Genomic DNA, 17646 nt, shown 5'->3' with positions numbered 1-17646 from the left:
GTAAGGGAGCCTAGAAAGACCCTTCACTAATTTCGTTCCCACACGCTGGACACGCTCAAGTGAGTTAGTATCCTTTACCAGACACGGGCTAGCTGCTTGGATACAGTACTCTAAGTGTGGTCTTACATAGGTGGGATATAAAATTCGAAACGTTTCCTCGTCAAAAGATTTGAACGCTCGGCAAAGTGACCATAACGCACAAAAACCTTTGACAGCGGCTGTTTTGCAATGCGCAGTTGTTTTTAAATCATGACTTAATATTACTCCTAAGTCTTTATGCTCTTGAACGCATGGAAGAGGTTTACCCTCAATAGTGTAACGGTAACTATTACCGTGACCGATGTGCACTAGTACACTCTTCCTAGCATTGATTTCTAAGCCCCACTCTCGAGCCCATCTAACTAAATCGTTTAAGTCAGCTTGAAGATCCACATGATCAGTCGCACTTTTTATTGTTCTCCAGATTTTTACATCATCCGCAAACAATAATTTCGACGACCTAAGTAACAGCGGTAACTCATTAACGTGGAGAAGGAAGAGCGGAGGGCCTAAGATGGTGTCTCGGGGTACACTACTTTTGACCGGCTTCCAATCGGATAGCGTTCCGTTGACCCTAACTCTCTGTCTGCGGTCACATAAGAAATTTCCTATCCACTCATGTACAGTACCTATTATTCCGAAGCTCGTGAGCTTCTGCATAAGACCTACGTGTGAAACCTTGTCAAACGCTTTGCTAAAATCTATGAATATCACATCGACAGACAGACCGTTATCTAGGGCTGCTGTCCAATCCTCCCTCGCAATAAGCAAGTTAGTCAAGCATGAACGCTTGTTACGAAATCCGTGTTGCTCAGGAGCTAACAGATTGTGTAAATCTATGTGGCTTAGCAACCTAACCCGAATTATCTTTTCGAGTAACTTAACGACTATGCTAGTTAGACAAAAATTGAGAGCCAGTCGCCTGCCGGAACCCGGGAGGCGAATGTGCCGTTCTATCCATCAGACGGTACACCGATATTTCGTAACAACGTGCACCATGTGTATGATATAAATTTGGCCCGAATTCGACAGTTGTTTGTGGTGACCTTGATATTGATGCTTAGCCTTGACCTACATACCCTATTTCTATGGTGACTTGTGTTGACGCGCTGAACAAAAGTGATGCTTGATAGTCAACCAAATATAATCGAACTTGTGAAGGAGGTTCTTTAAATTCACATTTATATTTTTAGCTAGTTTTTGGAGTACTTCCAACTTCACGAGAGTTGCAATGCATTTGCAGAAGAATCACGCATATTTCATGGTGTGAACCTGGAGCAATGGAGGCCTGCTTCCGATTTTAAAAAAAAGGTAAATTAGGAATCATACTGACTCAGCTTTAAAAGCAAGAAGTGCTTAATCTTCTCAGAAATATTAAGAAAAAAGAATTTTATCATGCCTTGTTTACTTTGGTGCCTGAAACTGAGCGACAGAAGCAGGAATTTATGCAGCTAGAATTTGATCTCAACCTGTTTTTTCTGACTGCATTTTGGCAGGAGTATAACAACGTAATTTTTCGTCAGGTTTAATAACTTTTCAGGACGAAAGACATGCATCCATGCAAGAATTCAAGCTGTATTTAGAAACTAGAGGCTCAGTTCATAGTCAGAACACGGAGTTTCTGGCTTATTATGCATTGCCTTATGTGACTAAACCTAATGAACACCCAATATACCGTCAACTTTTTGAGGAAACATGGCGAAACTCTGTTGTCTTACGTTTGTCAAAGTACATTGATTCAGTCATTCAACCAAATGATGGTAAAATTCCCCATTTACTTAATTTGGTCACCAAACCTAATGTGAAGCAAGATCGTCTGATGCGGCAGCTTACGGTATGTTTAAATAAATTTGTTTTTATTGTCCAGAATGAGTTGTCAGATGCTGAAAAGCGAGCAACACAGTCTCAGAAACGGTTAACCAGGCTGCAGATGGATTATCAAACACTTATATCAGTAACTGCAGATATTCTAGATGCCTTAGAAAGTACTCTAAAAGGAAAATCTCTAGATAGCTCAGTAATGCAAAAAATATACTCTCGTCTGGTACATAGTCAAAAGAATGTGAGTTTAAGGGTAAATCATCAAAACAGTCATTTCAATAAGACATCGAATAATACTTTTGGATGTGAAACCAAAGAAATACTGTTTGGAGAGGAAAAACCTGAAACTAATGGTAACAAACCAAACCCACCCGTTGGCTTATACTGGTATGTTGGTATGAACTTGTTTCTTCCAGTCAATTAAATTTCTATAATTACGTAATGTACATTTTACTACCACCATAAACTTAAAAGTCAAGACCGATTGTATGTAGTGTCTTATCTGGCTTTTAATGGTGGCTTATCATTTCGGAAGTCTAGATCAGTGATAGACTCAATGAGCTGTTTGTTTGAAAGTCACAGAAGTAACAGATTTATTCTGTGGAATTGATACTACGTGAATTGTATCGGATAACGCGCTTAAGCGAGGTCCCCGACATTAACTTGAAGATATTTATTAGTGCTTTATGTTTCAAGGACGGTTATTTAGTGTAATGCACTGGAATACTGTAGCGGTAAATAAATCCCCAAAATAAATAGCTCTGTAAGTTTTCGACATTGGATGCTGACCATATGTTTTAGTGGACTCATCTAGCTGAAGGCGCTCGGTCAGGCATCCACACCAGATCACGTGTGGTAACGCCGTGCTCAACATCAACCGCAATCGCTAGCCAGATTAGATCAGAGAATTCCGATATATTGGTCATCGCCAAATATACTCTTCCGATCTCCTCGACTCTGTCTTTTGATTTCTCTGGGTGGGAACGAAATACATTAGAAGGTGTTACTGGTAGAAGCGTTGTCAAACACTGAATACCTGTGACATCATCAATACCATATTATTCCACGTTAAACATTTGTGACCCTCAATGATATAATATTTTTAGCTATTCAGACTCATTCACAAGAGGCACCACAATTATCGACTATGTTATTCTTATAATTATTTTTCGTACCTAAGTATTTTTGTAAATTAGTCAAGACTACCTTTTTCGAGTGTTTTTGATTATACCTTTTTGAGGGATTTTACTCTTTAGTTTTAGATCTGATTTGTGCAATTGACGCTTGAAGGAAATTTATATATCGTATAAAATACAACTTTTCTTTTCTAAGGTAATTAGCAAGTATTTCAACTTCTAGAATACTAGAAAATTTAACCCCGTTATGCTTTATCTATGACTCAGCTATTAGATCTGCCTAAAATAATCATTTCAAGTGAAGTAACTAAACAGCTGAATTTAGTCAAACTACAAATTTGTCATTTTGTTATTCACAATTTATTAATAACTTGAAGTGTATAAAGTACATTACACGCCATATAAACAATATGTTGATCTAAAATTAAATATATTTATTCATACCATCAGATTTTGCTGATCATGTTTCAGTAGAAGCTGCCTGTAATAATTAGTTTAAATGTTATATTTTTAAAAACAACCCGAAAATTCTTTTTACGAATTCAAAGAAAATCAAATTTGCCAATGTCTAGAATAATTAACTAACTTTACCACTTCACCAACTAGACCGTTACGTTTTATAGATGTTTACTTATCGAGCCTTAGTGTACCTATTAGGGGTCATGACTTGTAGCTTAATAGATCACCTAATAATTCATGCTTGAACTAATCTGGTTTTTAAGCACTTCTGATTATTTTTGGAATGAGCTTCTCTCTTTTAATCAAGCCTGAGAATTCACATCGAAATTCAGTTAGCTATAGTCTAATAGTTTGTGATTGATAGAAATGACTGATTAACCCATTTGGGTTTGTTTTTAAATAAGGTTCGCTATGAATACCTCTAAGTTTCATGTTAAATCTTTCCACTGAATCTAAATGTTCGGTGCCAAAATGATATTTGTGTACTGCTCTTCCTGTAAGCCTAGGAAAGTAAAGTATTTAAAACCTTCTGACAAATTAATCCATCTTTCCTTACCGTAGTAGAACCACCTTTTTCCTCCAATAGGCAATAGTTATAATGCAACCGCACAAACATAATATTCTTTTTACATCAATTTGCAAGATATTCCTTTAAACTGTCAGCTTAAATGGTGTTGTAAACAAATGATCCTTTTAGTTCTTAGGCTCTACTCATAGCTTTGTTTCTGAATAAGATTTTATGTAACACTAATACCGTTATTCTTAAGTTTCATTATTTGGAATGAACGTAAGTGGAAAGAATTCTACTTGTGTTAGCTGACGATAATCTGTTTACTGATTTGACACCAAAAAGCCTAAATCAAACTTAAAGAAAGGATCGATAAAGAATAGCCGGTTGATTGTGTTCTACCCCTAAAAATGTCAACACGTTAAAATAATACACTGTGAAGTTGTTTTATCAGAAGACAATATCATTACTCGTTTATCGCTCAACAATACTACGAAAGTATTATCGGTGTTGATAACAATGTTGACAAGAGCTTGAGTACTGAAGGCGAATTAGCAATTTATCTCCCCAACATGCTGAAATAGTTCATCAAAAGATCAATAACGTGAATTTTTTAAAAGAATTATTAACTTAACCGCCCGCAAACTCCGAAGAACTGAAGATTCTAAATAAAAAGTATGTGAATCATCGTGTGCTAAAATTACTAAAGAATCCTTTTCATGTTAGACGTACCAAATTTCATATTTGATTTATATGGAGAAGGTTCAAAAAGAAAGTTTTACAATGATGATATGTGTCAGGAAATAAGTTTTGTTTCTGTATGACTTTAATGCGAGAGCAAAAGGTCTCATGACAATTAAACGAGAGGTATTTGTTTGATCAGTGGACTATATTTAAAATCTTCTAAGCATTTAAAGCAAAGGCCGATGCAGAAAAACAATTTTTATTTATATTGGTAATAACTGTTCTTACGTGATAGATAGTCAGAGTTAGTCGATAGAAAAGCTTTAACTTCGACTTCATGATAGTTAGCATATGTTTACAAATTATACCTACTATATTAGGAGGACTCATGCTCCCCTTTTGACTCAAACCTGCTCCATGTTGAACCCTATAACCTGATAACATAGTGCACACGGTTTTAGTCATTTGGACAAGTGAGTACATTGCAACTTGAGTAATAAACACAAAATAACCAGACATATATGACACTGGCAGCTACTCAGTGATCAATCAGACGTAAATGATTTAATCAAAAATGGGTAATTCTGCTCATGTAGTTCGTGGTTTGTGTATAAAACCAATACTTTTCATCTGAAATAGATGGGCGCCATTCAAGATCTTTTCGATACAACAGTTGATTAGCTGAAAAACTACTTATCTATAGGAACGTTTGATGTGAACAATGAGGTGTGTAAACAGTTAAGTTTTTTTTGAAAAACATGCATTAGGATAGAACATAAGTTTAGTTCTAAGAATATATTCGCTTTCTGTATTGTGGTTATTTATTCTATGTATAACAGGTTCAAAAATCTGGTTCTCTTATTTGAGTGACGTTTCGGTTGTACCATTTAAATGACTGATAACCATGAATAGGTAAAGTTCCAATTTTATTCCTTATAGATTTGAGTAAAATGACAACAAAATAGATCTGCGGTTCTATTTTATAGATTCTCATTAGTTTTTAAACAACGAAAAGAACATCAAAAGATCAATGTAAAAAATATCTAAGTACATGAAAGGCATGTACTACTCTTAAGTTAAGAAACTGGGCTCGCTGAACTTCAATTTTATTTCAACTCATATTAGTCATCGTTGGTATACTTTCGTAAATATTTTGTTTATTTAAACACACAAACATTGGTACGAGGAGGCAACAAATAGATATGCGCCACACAAGTCACTTGATTTGTGATCGAGCTGTGATACTGCCCGGGTGCCCAAATCAAAGAAGATGATTTTCTTAGGGGAACACACCCGTAGACTTCTACCTAATGGTCTAATCCACAAAACGACGTCACAAGGTGCAGTCCTATGGTATCCAGTGACCAACAGTTGAATCATTCACCATTTGTTCCTTCAAGATACTGGAGCCCATGTCCCACCATTGGTTTGGAATGAGGGATTTCCAACTCCCATAAGTGGATCTTCAATACCCATCAACCCGTCTAAAGCGCCGGACGTTTGCCTTTCATCGTCTCAATTTCGCAAACAACAGTAATGCCTTGAGAAGGTAGCGAGTAGGACTTCGCTGGCAGTGGTTGTATGCACGAGGCCTTATGAGAGCATTTGGAGAGAGAGAGAGACAGCTGACTCTTTCCACTCTCGGGCGTACCAGAGCTCTTGAATTTTTATAAAATATTATGATATAAATAATTTTATAAAACTTATTCTGTATGTCACTCACTAGTTAATGAAGCTAAAAACTTAACTATTATATAGAATTCTTTATTACTCGTTTGATAAATGTGGACCATTTTCATACGAAGAAGTCTCTATATGACATGAGAAATTGAGATAGTTTTCATCATAGACTAACATCAATTTATGGGATTTAAAAAACCAGGAAGCATTGGTTAGTTATTCTGTTCTAGTATTATGCACCTATAATCACCCCAAATTCTCCCTGAAGACTTTTATATTTTGAAGTGAATGAACTACCTTTAAACTATAGACGATTATTACTTAATGATCCATATATCAATCTGAGTCAATTTATGGTTTAAGATGACTTATCCGATGTCGACAGTTATATATCTGTTTCACTTCCAATACGATTTAGCTTTACAGATCATGACCCCTGACTATAGTAGTGAAAAGTAAGATGATTCATATGATTGTATGGTAGTTTCTCATAATTATTAGTCGATTTAATTTAGTAAAATAGTAGTTTAAGTAAATAAACTGATGTAATTAGACCGAGTATATGATCATGTACAGTGTTGATTCATCCAATTGAAAGATCCTCTAACTGGGAAAATTCCTGTAAAGTATGGTAAAGATAGATAACAACTATTCATTTACTATACCTAAAGAATTGGAGTAAATATATCAACTACAATGTATCCGTCTCATTTATCGATGACAGATGTATGTACTTGCATTTGAGGTATACTCTTTATCAAAATTAATAGTAATAATCAACTGTCTAAATTGAAGCATATTCGGAATGAGATTGGAAAATCAAAACAGACTGGTTGGAAACCAAGTATCTTAATTATTAAGTTATTGCTTTGTCAATGTTCATATAAATTCTAGCAAAGCCATCGTACTTACCTACTTAATTACGCCTGTTACTCCCAATGGAACATAGGCCGTCAACTAGTATTCTCCAACCTACTCTGTCCTCCGCCTTCCTTTCTAGTTCTATCCATTTGTTGTTCATTCTTCTCATGTCTGTCTCCATTTCTCAGCAGAATGTTTTTTGGTCTTCTACTCATCCTTTGGCCTTGAGGAATTCATGTGAGGGCTTGTCTTGTGACGCAGTTGGGTGCGTTCCTCAATGTGTGTCCTATCCACTTCCAACGCCTCTTCCTTATTTCTTCCTCTTCTACAGTAGGTTGTTGCTAATAGTGTATGGCCAACGGATCCAAAGTATTTTTCGTAGACAGCTGTTAACAAACATTTGTATCTCTGAGGGCAGAGTTTAAATGGTTTGAATTATTTTTTTTGGTCAGCGTTTTTTTAGCGAGTTAGTTTTCTACGGGATGGGGTTAATGACCCCATACCCAACCCTTCTCCTTTATCCTAGCCTGAGACCGGCAGTAACCCCAGAGGGGCTCCAGGAGGAGTTGCAATGCCATCACACATTATATTAAGTAAATATTTCTTAGAATAAACTTTGAAAGCTGGGTTGATGCCGTTTTACATAGTGGTTTTTGTTTACATAGTTGTACATTTGGGCATTAAGTATTCAGCATAATGTAAACTAATATAATTATAGAATTATTTTTACTGATTAAACTTCAACAATTCATCTTTTTCAGTATTTTACTTCCCTTTTCATTACTTCCATAATCCTCATTTATTTTTTCTTGAGTTAAATCTAATTATGTTTTGAATCCCACCAGTTGGATCGTGGATGATTACTGCCAAGGAGTCCCATACCAGGACGAAACAACCATCCAGTGCTTCCAGGTTTTCCATGATGGTCTAACTTTAATCAATTCATGAAATCAACTATTAAAAATGACTACAATCCACTAAAAACCTCACTATGATAACTAATTTTTTATTGTTAAATGTTTACATACTTTTCGAAAAAATATCTTTGTACTGTAATGAACGAGAACATACAAGTGAGGACAATCAAATGTATTTCAACACAAAATTATAGAATCTGTTAGTGAAATATGAGAACCTTATAGTGAATACTTCATTTGCAAAATGTCAATCAATTGTCTCAGACTTGATTGTTCCTTCATTTCCACACCAATCATCTTCTGTTCTCATTCATTTTCCTTTGATCTTGTTAACCTTCTGCCTTCAGCCATTTCACATTCGACTGATGATGCACACTACTTATATCTGTTGACATCAGTAGCACACATCACAATATCGTTTTTATATAATAAAATGATATTTTTTAGAACAATCTCAAATCAGAGGGCTCAGATTATCCATATATATTTTTGTATAACCTTGAAAATTACTAAGACTGAATTACTATTAGACTATAGTTACTTACGCCTGTTACTCCTCGCGAAGGAGCATAGGCCGCTCACCAGCATTCTCCATCCAACCCTGTCCTAAGCAATCCTTTCCAGCTCTTTCCAGTTCCTATTGATCCTTTTCACATCTGCTTCTATTTCCCGACGTGATGTGCTCTTTGGCCTTTCTCTTTTCCGCTTCCCTTCAGGATTCCAAGTTAGGGCTTGCCTCGTGATGCAGTTTGATGATTTGCGTAATGTATGTCCTATCTATTTCCATCGTCTTTTCCTAATTTCTTCAGCTGGAAGTTGGTTTGTTCTCTCCCACAGAAGGATGTTTGTTACTGATGGTATCCGGCCGATGGATGTTGAGTATCTTGCGTAGACAACTATTTATAAATACTTATACCTTCTTGATGGTGGTTACTATGTTATATTTCAATACAATCCGTATATATTCTCATATAATTTACTTTTTAATTGTAAATAGATATAAAATGGTCTAATGGTTAAAGGTTTCTCGTGCGAGACCAATACGTCATGAGTTGGAATCCTATGGTCAAGATCATGGGTGCACACTGTTGAGGAGTCCTGTACTAGGACGAAACAATCGTCCAATGCTTCCAGGTTTTTTATAATGGCCTAGTTTACATAAAATTATGAATTCAATTATTAAAAAATGACTAAACTCTTCACAAAACCCTCTTTCTCATAAAACGATTCTATTATGTAATTAATTGAGAAAAGAAAACAATTAAAAAGTAGATAATCACATTTACTTATTATCAGAAGAAAACAGCTGATATACATTAGGTATATTAATTACTTACATGTGATAATCATTATACAAACTAACTAACCATTTCTCTATTATGTGTATCAATAATAAACCAGTCATTTTGAATATGAATATACGAATAATAAGGTTTTCTAATAGTTGAGATCATGATTTGGTTGATATTAGATCAACAAGGAAGCATTGGGTGGCTGTTTCGTCTTATTATGGTACTCACTAGTGAGTATTTTCTGGATTTCTAGTGAGAAGCCGTGGCCAGTGGAGTTCAACCAGGTCTTCTGTGAGATAGTAACTCATTCCCAATGGAGCATACGTCGCCAACTAATATTCTCCAACTCACTCTGTCCTCCGCTTTCCTTTCTAGTTCTATCCAAATGTTGTTCATTCTTCCCATGTCTGTCTGTCTCCATTTCTCAGTGTAGTGCGTATTGGTCTCCCTCATCTCCTTTGGCCTTGAGGAGTGCGTTGAGCTTGCGTTGTGACACGGTTGTCTGGTTTCCTCAATGTGTGTCTTATCCACTTCCATTGATTTCTTCTGATTTCTTCCTCTGCTGGGATCTGGTTTGTTCTCTCCACAACAGGTTGTTGCTAATAGTGTCTGGTCAACGGATCCGAAGTATTTTACGTAGACAGCTTTTAATAAACACTTGTACTTTCTGGATGATGGCTTTCGTAGTTCTCCAAGTTTTCGCCCTAATAATGCACACTTCACCTTATCCCACGGATATCCATCTCCGGTATTAAAGTCTTAATAAGTACAGAGCTAAAACGAAAATTACTCACAAAAAGGTCATGTGTGACCGACCTCAGGCAGTTATCCCTTGGGCACTGAGGTCACCTCTAATCCAATTTCCTTTTCAGGTACCTCTAGAAGTATACTTCCACGGTGTTGGCAACTGGGAAGTGATAACTGACCTCATAACTCTAACAGCACTCAAGATGTAATATATATTACGCTGCTAGTGAAATTTCATAAATTTCACCTATTGAACGTCATATCCGAATGATTTAGATGTTTTTATGTTAATCATTTAATAGAAATACTAGAAAATTGGTAGTTTAAAGAAAGTTATATAAATGGAAACTACTTCAAAGATTGTTCCTCGCAGTCATAAAATGAAGTTCTGAGAAAAGAATGAGTATTATCTTCATCAACTAACACAATTAACTACATTGACTGTAACCTACATAAAACGTTGTTTCATTGTACTCAGTGTCTAAGATATTGAAGCTTATTGAAGACATTGAAATGAGTTTCCTTTTTAACCTTCAAAAATTTATTAACCGTGAAATGATCAATTTTTGATGTAAATATTTTAAAATAATATTTCTTTTTCCATTGTCCATCTATTAGTTGCCATGGTTTTGGGTGAATAGTTTATTCTGTATACCATAATGATTATATGAATAGTGTGTTTTTAGAAGAGAATTTTCAATTTTTGTCTAGTTATTGATTAAAATCACGTATTTTTTAAAATCTGTATAAACAGTTCCGTTTTAGTTTTCATAGTCATAACTACTGACTAGTCAAATAGATAAGGCTAAATTGAAACATGCCCCTAAATGCCTTGGTATGGCCGAGAGTGGAGGGAGTTCACTCTCCCTCTCGAAATGCTCTCATATAACCATGTGCATACAACAACTTCCAGGGAAGTCCTACTCACTGCTTTCTCGTGCCAGGGGTGTTCTATAAAAAATTGAGAGGACGAAAAGCAAATGTCCAGCGCTTTAACCGGGTTGGTGGACATGGAGAGTCCACCTAGGGGAGTTGGAAAACCCTCATTCCAAACCAATATTGCACATGAGCTCCAGTATCCTGATGAAACAAATGGCGTATGAAGCAATCGTTGGTCACCGGCTACCATAGGACTGCATCTCGTAGCGTTGCTCCACTGCCTTATGGATCACACCTTTAGGTCGAAGGTTCCGAGTGTGGCCCCCTATGAAAACCAACTGCTTCGGCTTGGGTACCCGGGCAGTATCCAAACCCTCGTACAAATCGGATGATTTATATGGTTCATATCTATTTGTTTCCTCCTTGTACTAATATCTATGTTTTTAAATAAATAAATAAATAAATCAGTTAATTAGTTGTTAACAACATGAGACCCGGTACACATGTCAACTAATCCAAATCATCGCATTTACACTAGTATAGTAAGGTGAAATGAAAAGCAATATCATATATAAGAAGTATAGCAGATCTTTAAAGATTACTGGATTCTACAACTTTATATCATAGAATAAATCTTTCAAGTGACAGTTAAAATGTAGACAGCTATTTATATCCCGATGTAACATTCCCCAACAATTTTCACTTAAGACCCTACCTGTTGTTTCCACTTAGAACATTCAGATTTCTTGAATTCTAATAGGTAAAATTTACAAATTTAGTTAGTTTTCTTTTTTTTCGTATCACCTGATAGAACTCAATTGATGAAGTAGTGAAACTTCATCATTTGAGATGGCTGGGACACGTGTCACGTGTGCCCCACCACCGACTGCCTCGACGTGCGATGTTTAAAGGTATAAAAATAGGTTGGAAGGAAACTAGGGGCGGCCAGAGCGAAACATGGCACAAATCCATAAAGTCACTGACGAGTGGACTGAGCCATGTTAGTAGATGTAGACTACTTGGTTGGGGTCCGCGAGATGATAGCAACTGGCGGTTAGAGACCTTGAATGACATAGCTCAAAATCGTTTGTAATGACACAGGTGCATCCACTGTTTTTGTTCAAACATATTCTAATCTTCTGAATTCTTCATGTCCCTTATTTTCTCTCTTTCCAAATTAATTTCACTGTATTATACTCCTAGAATAACATCTTCAAACCCTAATGTTTCCGATTACTGCTTATACTCTTACTACCTTTACGACTACGGAATTTGAATCGACAACTGCACCTGTGTGGTAATGTGGTATGGCAACTCGAACTGATGTAGGTACGTACGAAGTTCTAGGTTGTTACTGACTGACTGATAGAACTCAATCCATTCTGATTTTGTACAGTTATCCAATCAAAGCTATTCCATTATGTTAACTATTTTCAAATTGTACCATATCCATAAAAAGTTCCTAACTTATAACTTGATATCTAATTATATATGATGATAAGTTTGATCTTTGAGTTCAAACACTACTACTACTAATACTACTACAATTTGCTTATTTATTCTCTGAAGAAGTGGTTTACAATGAGTTACGAAACACCAGAAAAATTAGAAACTTGATTTATCTACTCATCGGGATATTACTCATCTATTTTTATTTACAAACACTACTCTGTTGAATCCGCTTCTTCCAGGATAGAATAATGCGTTTACATACTTTCTAAATATACTACTTACTTACGCTTGATACTTCCAATGGGGCATAGGCCAAATATGACTACATTACATTATCTCAAAGCCATATTTTATAGAGTAATCCTTGATGTTAATGGGTTGAATTCAATAATTAACTTAAGATAACTACTTTTTCTTTATTTTCTAACACTTCAGGAATGAAAATACTTCAGCCAGATTATTTGAATTGAATTATGAGAAAATTAAAGAAGATATTAAAATAATGAGTGATCGTAAAAAGTGTTATTTACTTCAAGCATTACGTTGGGTAAGACTACCATTACTACCACTACTATTACTAACACTACTACTACTAATCACACTACTAATCACACTACTACTACTACTACTACTACTACTACTACTACTACTATTACTACTCACACTACTACTACTACTACTACTACTACTACTACTACTACCACTACTACTACTAATCACACTACAACTACTACTACTACTATTACTACCCACACTACTACTCACACTACTACTACTACTACTACTACTACTACTACTACTACTACTACTATTACTATTACTACTACTAATAACAATAATGAAATGTTCCTATATCATTTTTACCGATATTAATTTCAATAATACCTTCTTATTTTATGTTTGTTTTCAGAGATTAACAAAATCTAAAGTATCACAACGTGAACATTGTTTAACATCATTTGTTCGTAATGATATACTTGATTTAACAACAATTGGATCTATTAAAGATGTTGATATAAAACATGCGCCGTTACTTTATTGTTTAAAATCAAAACATCATCGTGTTCGGGAATATATGGCACGTTTTATTAATGCACTTGCTTCTTTATGCAGAGGTAATGTTGTATTATGATTGTACAAATGAATGTGTGTGTGTATGTGTCATATATAATTTACTTTTTTAAATGATGAAAGGTGTATTTTTAGTACATTCAAATATTCTGTGGAAGCTTCTTATTAATCACCCGGTAGTTCCTGCTACCATGACGTGATGGTCAGGCTTGCCTGTCGTGATGAATCAATCGAATTATACTGACTAGAACATTCATTCCCCAACGTCCTACCATACCAGACAGATCGGTTGAAGAACAGTAAGACTAAAAGTAATAATCCCAAGGTCCGAGTATGAAACTGTACTGTTGACTATACAGAGGTATGAAGGAAGTAAGGTGTTTCCCTCAGACAACTAGCGATGTTACGTTCTCACAAGAAAGGGTGAGGTTAGAAAACGTCGACCCTAAAATGCACACCTCATCTTATTCCACGGATTTCCTTCGGTGGTAAGGTCTCAACAAGTATGAAATTTAGTGAAAATTCCCATTTTGCCATTCGTTCCTTCTTTATTTACCAAGTATGAAATTAACACGAAAATTACCCACATTAAGATCTTATGTGATCGTCACTATGGTTCCCCAGGTCACTGAAACCAACTCTAACCAGATTTCTTTTCCAAGTACTGATGTGGGCAACCAGGAAGTGATAACCACTCTTATACCTCAAACAACACTCAAGACCACTATATTTATAAACAACTTCCTTCTTGAATCCCTAATATTCCTTCTACCTCGACTGACTGACACTTATTGATCAATCTTTATTGAATCTTAACTGTACATTATCGATAATGCTGTGAAAATATAGTCTCGTAAGTTAGTTTATTGCTTCAAGCTATTAGATATATAACTGGATACTCAATACTAACCAATAACCGTGTCTGATGCTCGTCAGGCTAAGAGTGCGGACGATTGAGGAGCTATATACTAAGATGAAAAAACATCCATCTTATCTCTCCTAGTTTGCAATGGTTGTCTAATTATAGTCAGTTCATGATACATATCATCAAAATAAGTATTTACTTATCTTTGAGAAACACATACTCTATATGGATTATCAATACTATCCAACTACTGAAACCGAAATAAGTAGGACGAAGTTCGAACGAATAACTTAATAACTGATATTTAAGTCATTTAACTTCGTAGTCACAAGTTAAACGTATACTTGTAATGAAATATATACCGTTTATTAACTGGAGTACAATGATTCACTACAAAACCGGATCATTTTGTTCATAGTTTCAACAGATATTCTTCATTTATCATTTTGCTGATAAACAGTTGATCGCAACAACAACAACAACTCATAAACTCAACTATTCAATTATTGATGTTGTTGAATTATGTGTATCTCTCTTAAAGTTGTAAGGAGTTCTCAACACATAAATGTTCAACGTATTATTTGCTACTTCTTTTTCTTTTTGTCTACAAGGACGTGCATATCTGTCACAGAATAGTTTAGTTGTTGAAATTCTAATTGATGAAGTACGTAAAGAACAAGATGAGTGTATTACAAGAGAAAATTTTGTTGGTGCCCTACAGAAAATGAGTTTGAGGTAAAACAAAACGTTTTGTTTCCATGTGGTGCAATCTATTATTATTATTATTGGAAAGGTTCATTGGAATATTAAAACGTTTATAATTTGTCATACCCTCGTATGGGGTAGGGAGAGTCCGCTTTCCCTCTCGAAACACTCTCATATAGTCACATGTATATAACCACATCCGGGGAGGTCCTGTTCATTGCTTTCCACCTGCGGGTGTGTTGTTTGTGAAATTGAGAGGACGAAAAGCAAATGTCCGGCGCATTAGCTTGATCGGTTAATACGGAGGATCCACCTAAAGGAATCGGAAAACAGTGATTTCAAACAAATGGTACACATGGGCTCCAGGATCCTGAAGGAACAAATGGCGTATGAACCAATTGTTGATCACCGGCTACTACGGAACAACATCTCCTGATGTCGCTCCATTGCTTTGTAGATTAAACCTCTAGGTTAAAAGCTTGGAGTAAAGCTCCCTAAGAAAACTACTTGTTTCTGTTTGAGAAACCAAGAGAGAATCCTAAACCATACAATAATTGAATAATTTGCGTGACTCATATATATTCGGTGCCCCTTTGTATCGAAGTTGATACGTTTAAATAAACAATATAATCATAATTATTTTTATAAATAGATATTTAAGTTTGACCTGAATGTAGATTTCCATGTGTAATCCATTGTTAAATAAGAAACAAAGTCTACTGAACTACCACTAAACAATGGATTGACGGTTTCATTCATTTTAGAAAGTATGACTAAACCAGTTTAGGCAATTTTTTAAATAGTAAACTACTTTAGACTGTTTTAATAATCGTAAAGTTAATCCACTATTACTCCTAGTTAACCAATATTGATCAACGTATATTAACACCTTGTTTTTAATCTACTTAATCTATCTATCTTGTTACAAGTAGTTTAATTTGAGTGTTTCTCATGTAACATGAACTCCTCTCGCAATATGACAGCGATGCTGCTTTCCCACAAAGAGGAGTGGGGTTAGAAAAGATCAGCCCTGAAAAATGTACACCTCACCTTATCCCATGGATTCCTATCTTCGATGAGAAGGTCTCAAAAAGTATGGAGCTAAAACGAAAATTACTCACAAAAAAATGTCATGTGTGATCGGCTTCAAGCAGTTGTCCCTTCGACAATGTGGTCACACTCTCAGGTCACTGAGACCAACTCTAACTCAATTTCCTTTTCAGGTATCTCTAGAAGAATACTTCCATGGCGTGGGTAACCGGGTAGTGATAACCGCCCTCATAACTCTATTCGCATTTAAGACCACTTATTTATTCTACATACAATTCATAACTGATTAACATATTACAGTAATATTAGCAAATTTACACTTATTCTATACTTTATATGATTCGATTCAGATAAACATTAGCTCAATAGCCTCTTTAAATTGAATGGAAACAAATACATAAAAGTTCATTACTACAAGACAATGATGACAACAAATACACTCATTTATATATTGCTTCCTACACCCATTTTGGCTAAGCGTTTGCTTTCGAGACCGACAGGTCCTGGATTCGAATCTCGCGGACGGTATAGTGTATGAGCGCTGCTAAGGAGTCCCATACTAGGTTTTTCATAGTGATCTAGTTTCAATTGACTCATGAATTCAACTATATATGAAAAACACTCAGGGCTATAAAAAAATCATATGCTACATGTCATGCTGACCATAGTTCATATTAAGATTAGATGGTGGTTGGAGGTAGTCTACAGGAAACCCTGGACCCAGGTTTCGTGCTACTTGGCACTCGTCAGCAAGCTGTACCTGTGATCTTGAGGGAACTAGTGCTCCCTGGCAAATTCGACCCCGTGTCACCCAGCTTCACAGTCAGAGAAGTTACCACTGAGCTATCTGGGCCGCGACCGACCTCCTGTAGGACTGAGATGTAATCACAATCGATTGATCACTGGGTGGTGATCAATGTCTCAATATATGGTGCACGCAGTGTCGAGTCACCTAGACTGGTGGCTACATTGCATCATGGTCGATAGCATTCGATCTGCACTAAATAAGGACTTGACACACATGACATTGATCACCACCCAGTGATCAATCAATTGTGATAGTTCATATTAATTTAATACAAGAATATTGTATGCCTTTATATTAATTCTTTAAAAACAACATTCATATAATGAAGCTTTTTAATATAATACGTAACTCTGTAAGTTGGTTGTGTTTTCCCTTGAAGTAAATCTTTTTGATCAAATGAAAGGGAAGATTTTCAATTTATTGAATGTTCAATTAATGAAATTCACTCAACTAAACGTATTGATTTGACTAATCAATAATTTCAGAATCATAAATATTTTCCCGCTTCCTGGTAACAATGTTACAAGAAGGTACATTTGAGAAAGAATTTTCTTACATACGCCTATTACCTCCAATAGAATATTTGCCGCCGACCAACATTCTCCAGCACACTCTGTCTTGGGCTTTCCTTTCTAGTTCTATCCAATTGTTGTTCATTCTTCTCATGTCTGT

The 17646-nt window shown here is 35.6% G+C and overlaps 1 protein-coding gene across 2 annotated transcripts in view; it reads left to right on the top strand.

The window, feature by feature from the left end:
- The first annotated feature begins 1121 nt into the window (after positions 1-1121).
- The window catches only part of ARMC9_1 (LisH domain-containing protein armc9), a 39373-nt gene continuing 22848 nt past the window's right edge, over positions 1122-17646 (top strand). Inside the window, exons 1-8 of one of the 2 annotated variants that reach the window (XM_051214111.1) lie at positions 1122-1203; positions 1237-1350; positions 1386-1547; positions 1580-1873; positions 1907-2247; positions 12911-13022; positions 13386-13590; positions 15023-15146. In XM_051214111.1, the coding sequence (XP_051067240.1) occupies positions 1162-1203; positions 1237-1350; positions 1386-1547; positions 1580-1873; positions 1907-2247; positions 12911-13022; positions 13386-13590; positions 15023-15146 (1394 nt within the window). In that variant the 5' untranslated portion in view covers positions 1122-1161. Of the gene's footprint in view, positions 1351-1385; positions 1548-1579; positions 1874-1906; positions 2248-12910; positions 13023-13385; positions 13591-15022; positions 15147-17646 lie in introns of both variants that reach the window. The other variant, XM_051214112.1, reaches the window with a different exon arrangement.

This window comes from Schistosoma haematobium, chromosome 2 (genome assembly GCF_000699445.3).
Source record: "Schistosoma haematobium chromosome 2, whole genome shotgun sequence".
Taxonomy (NCBI): domain Eukaryota; kingdom Metazoa; phylum Platyhelminthes; class Trematoda; order Strigeidida; family Schistosomatidae; genus Schistosoma; species Schistosoma haematobium.
This window is presented reverse-complemented; position numbering and strand designations above follow the sequence as displayed.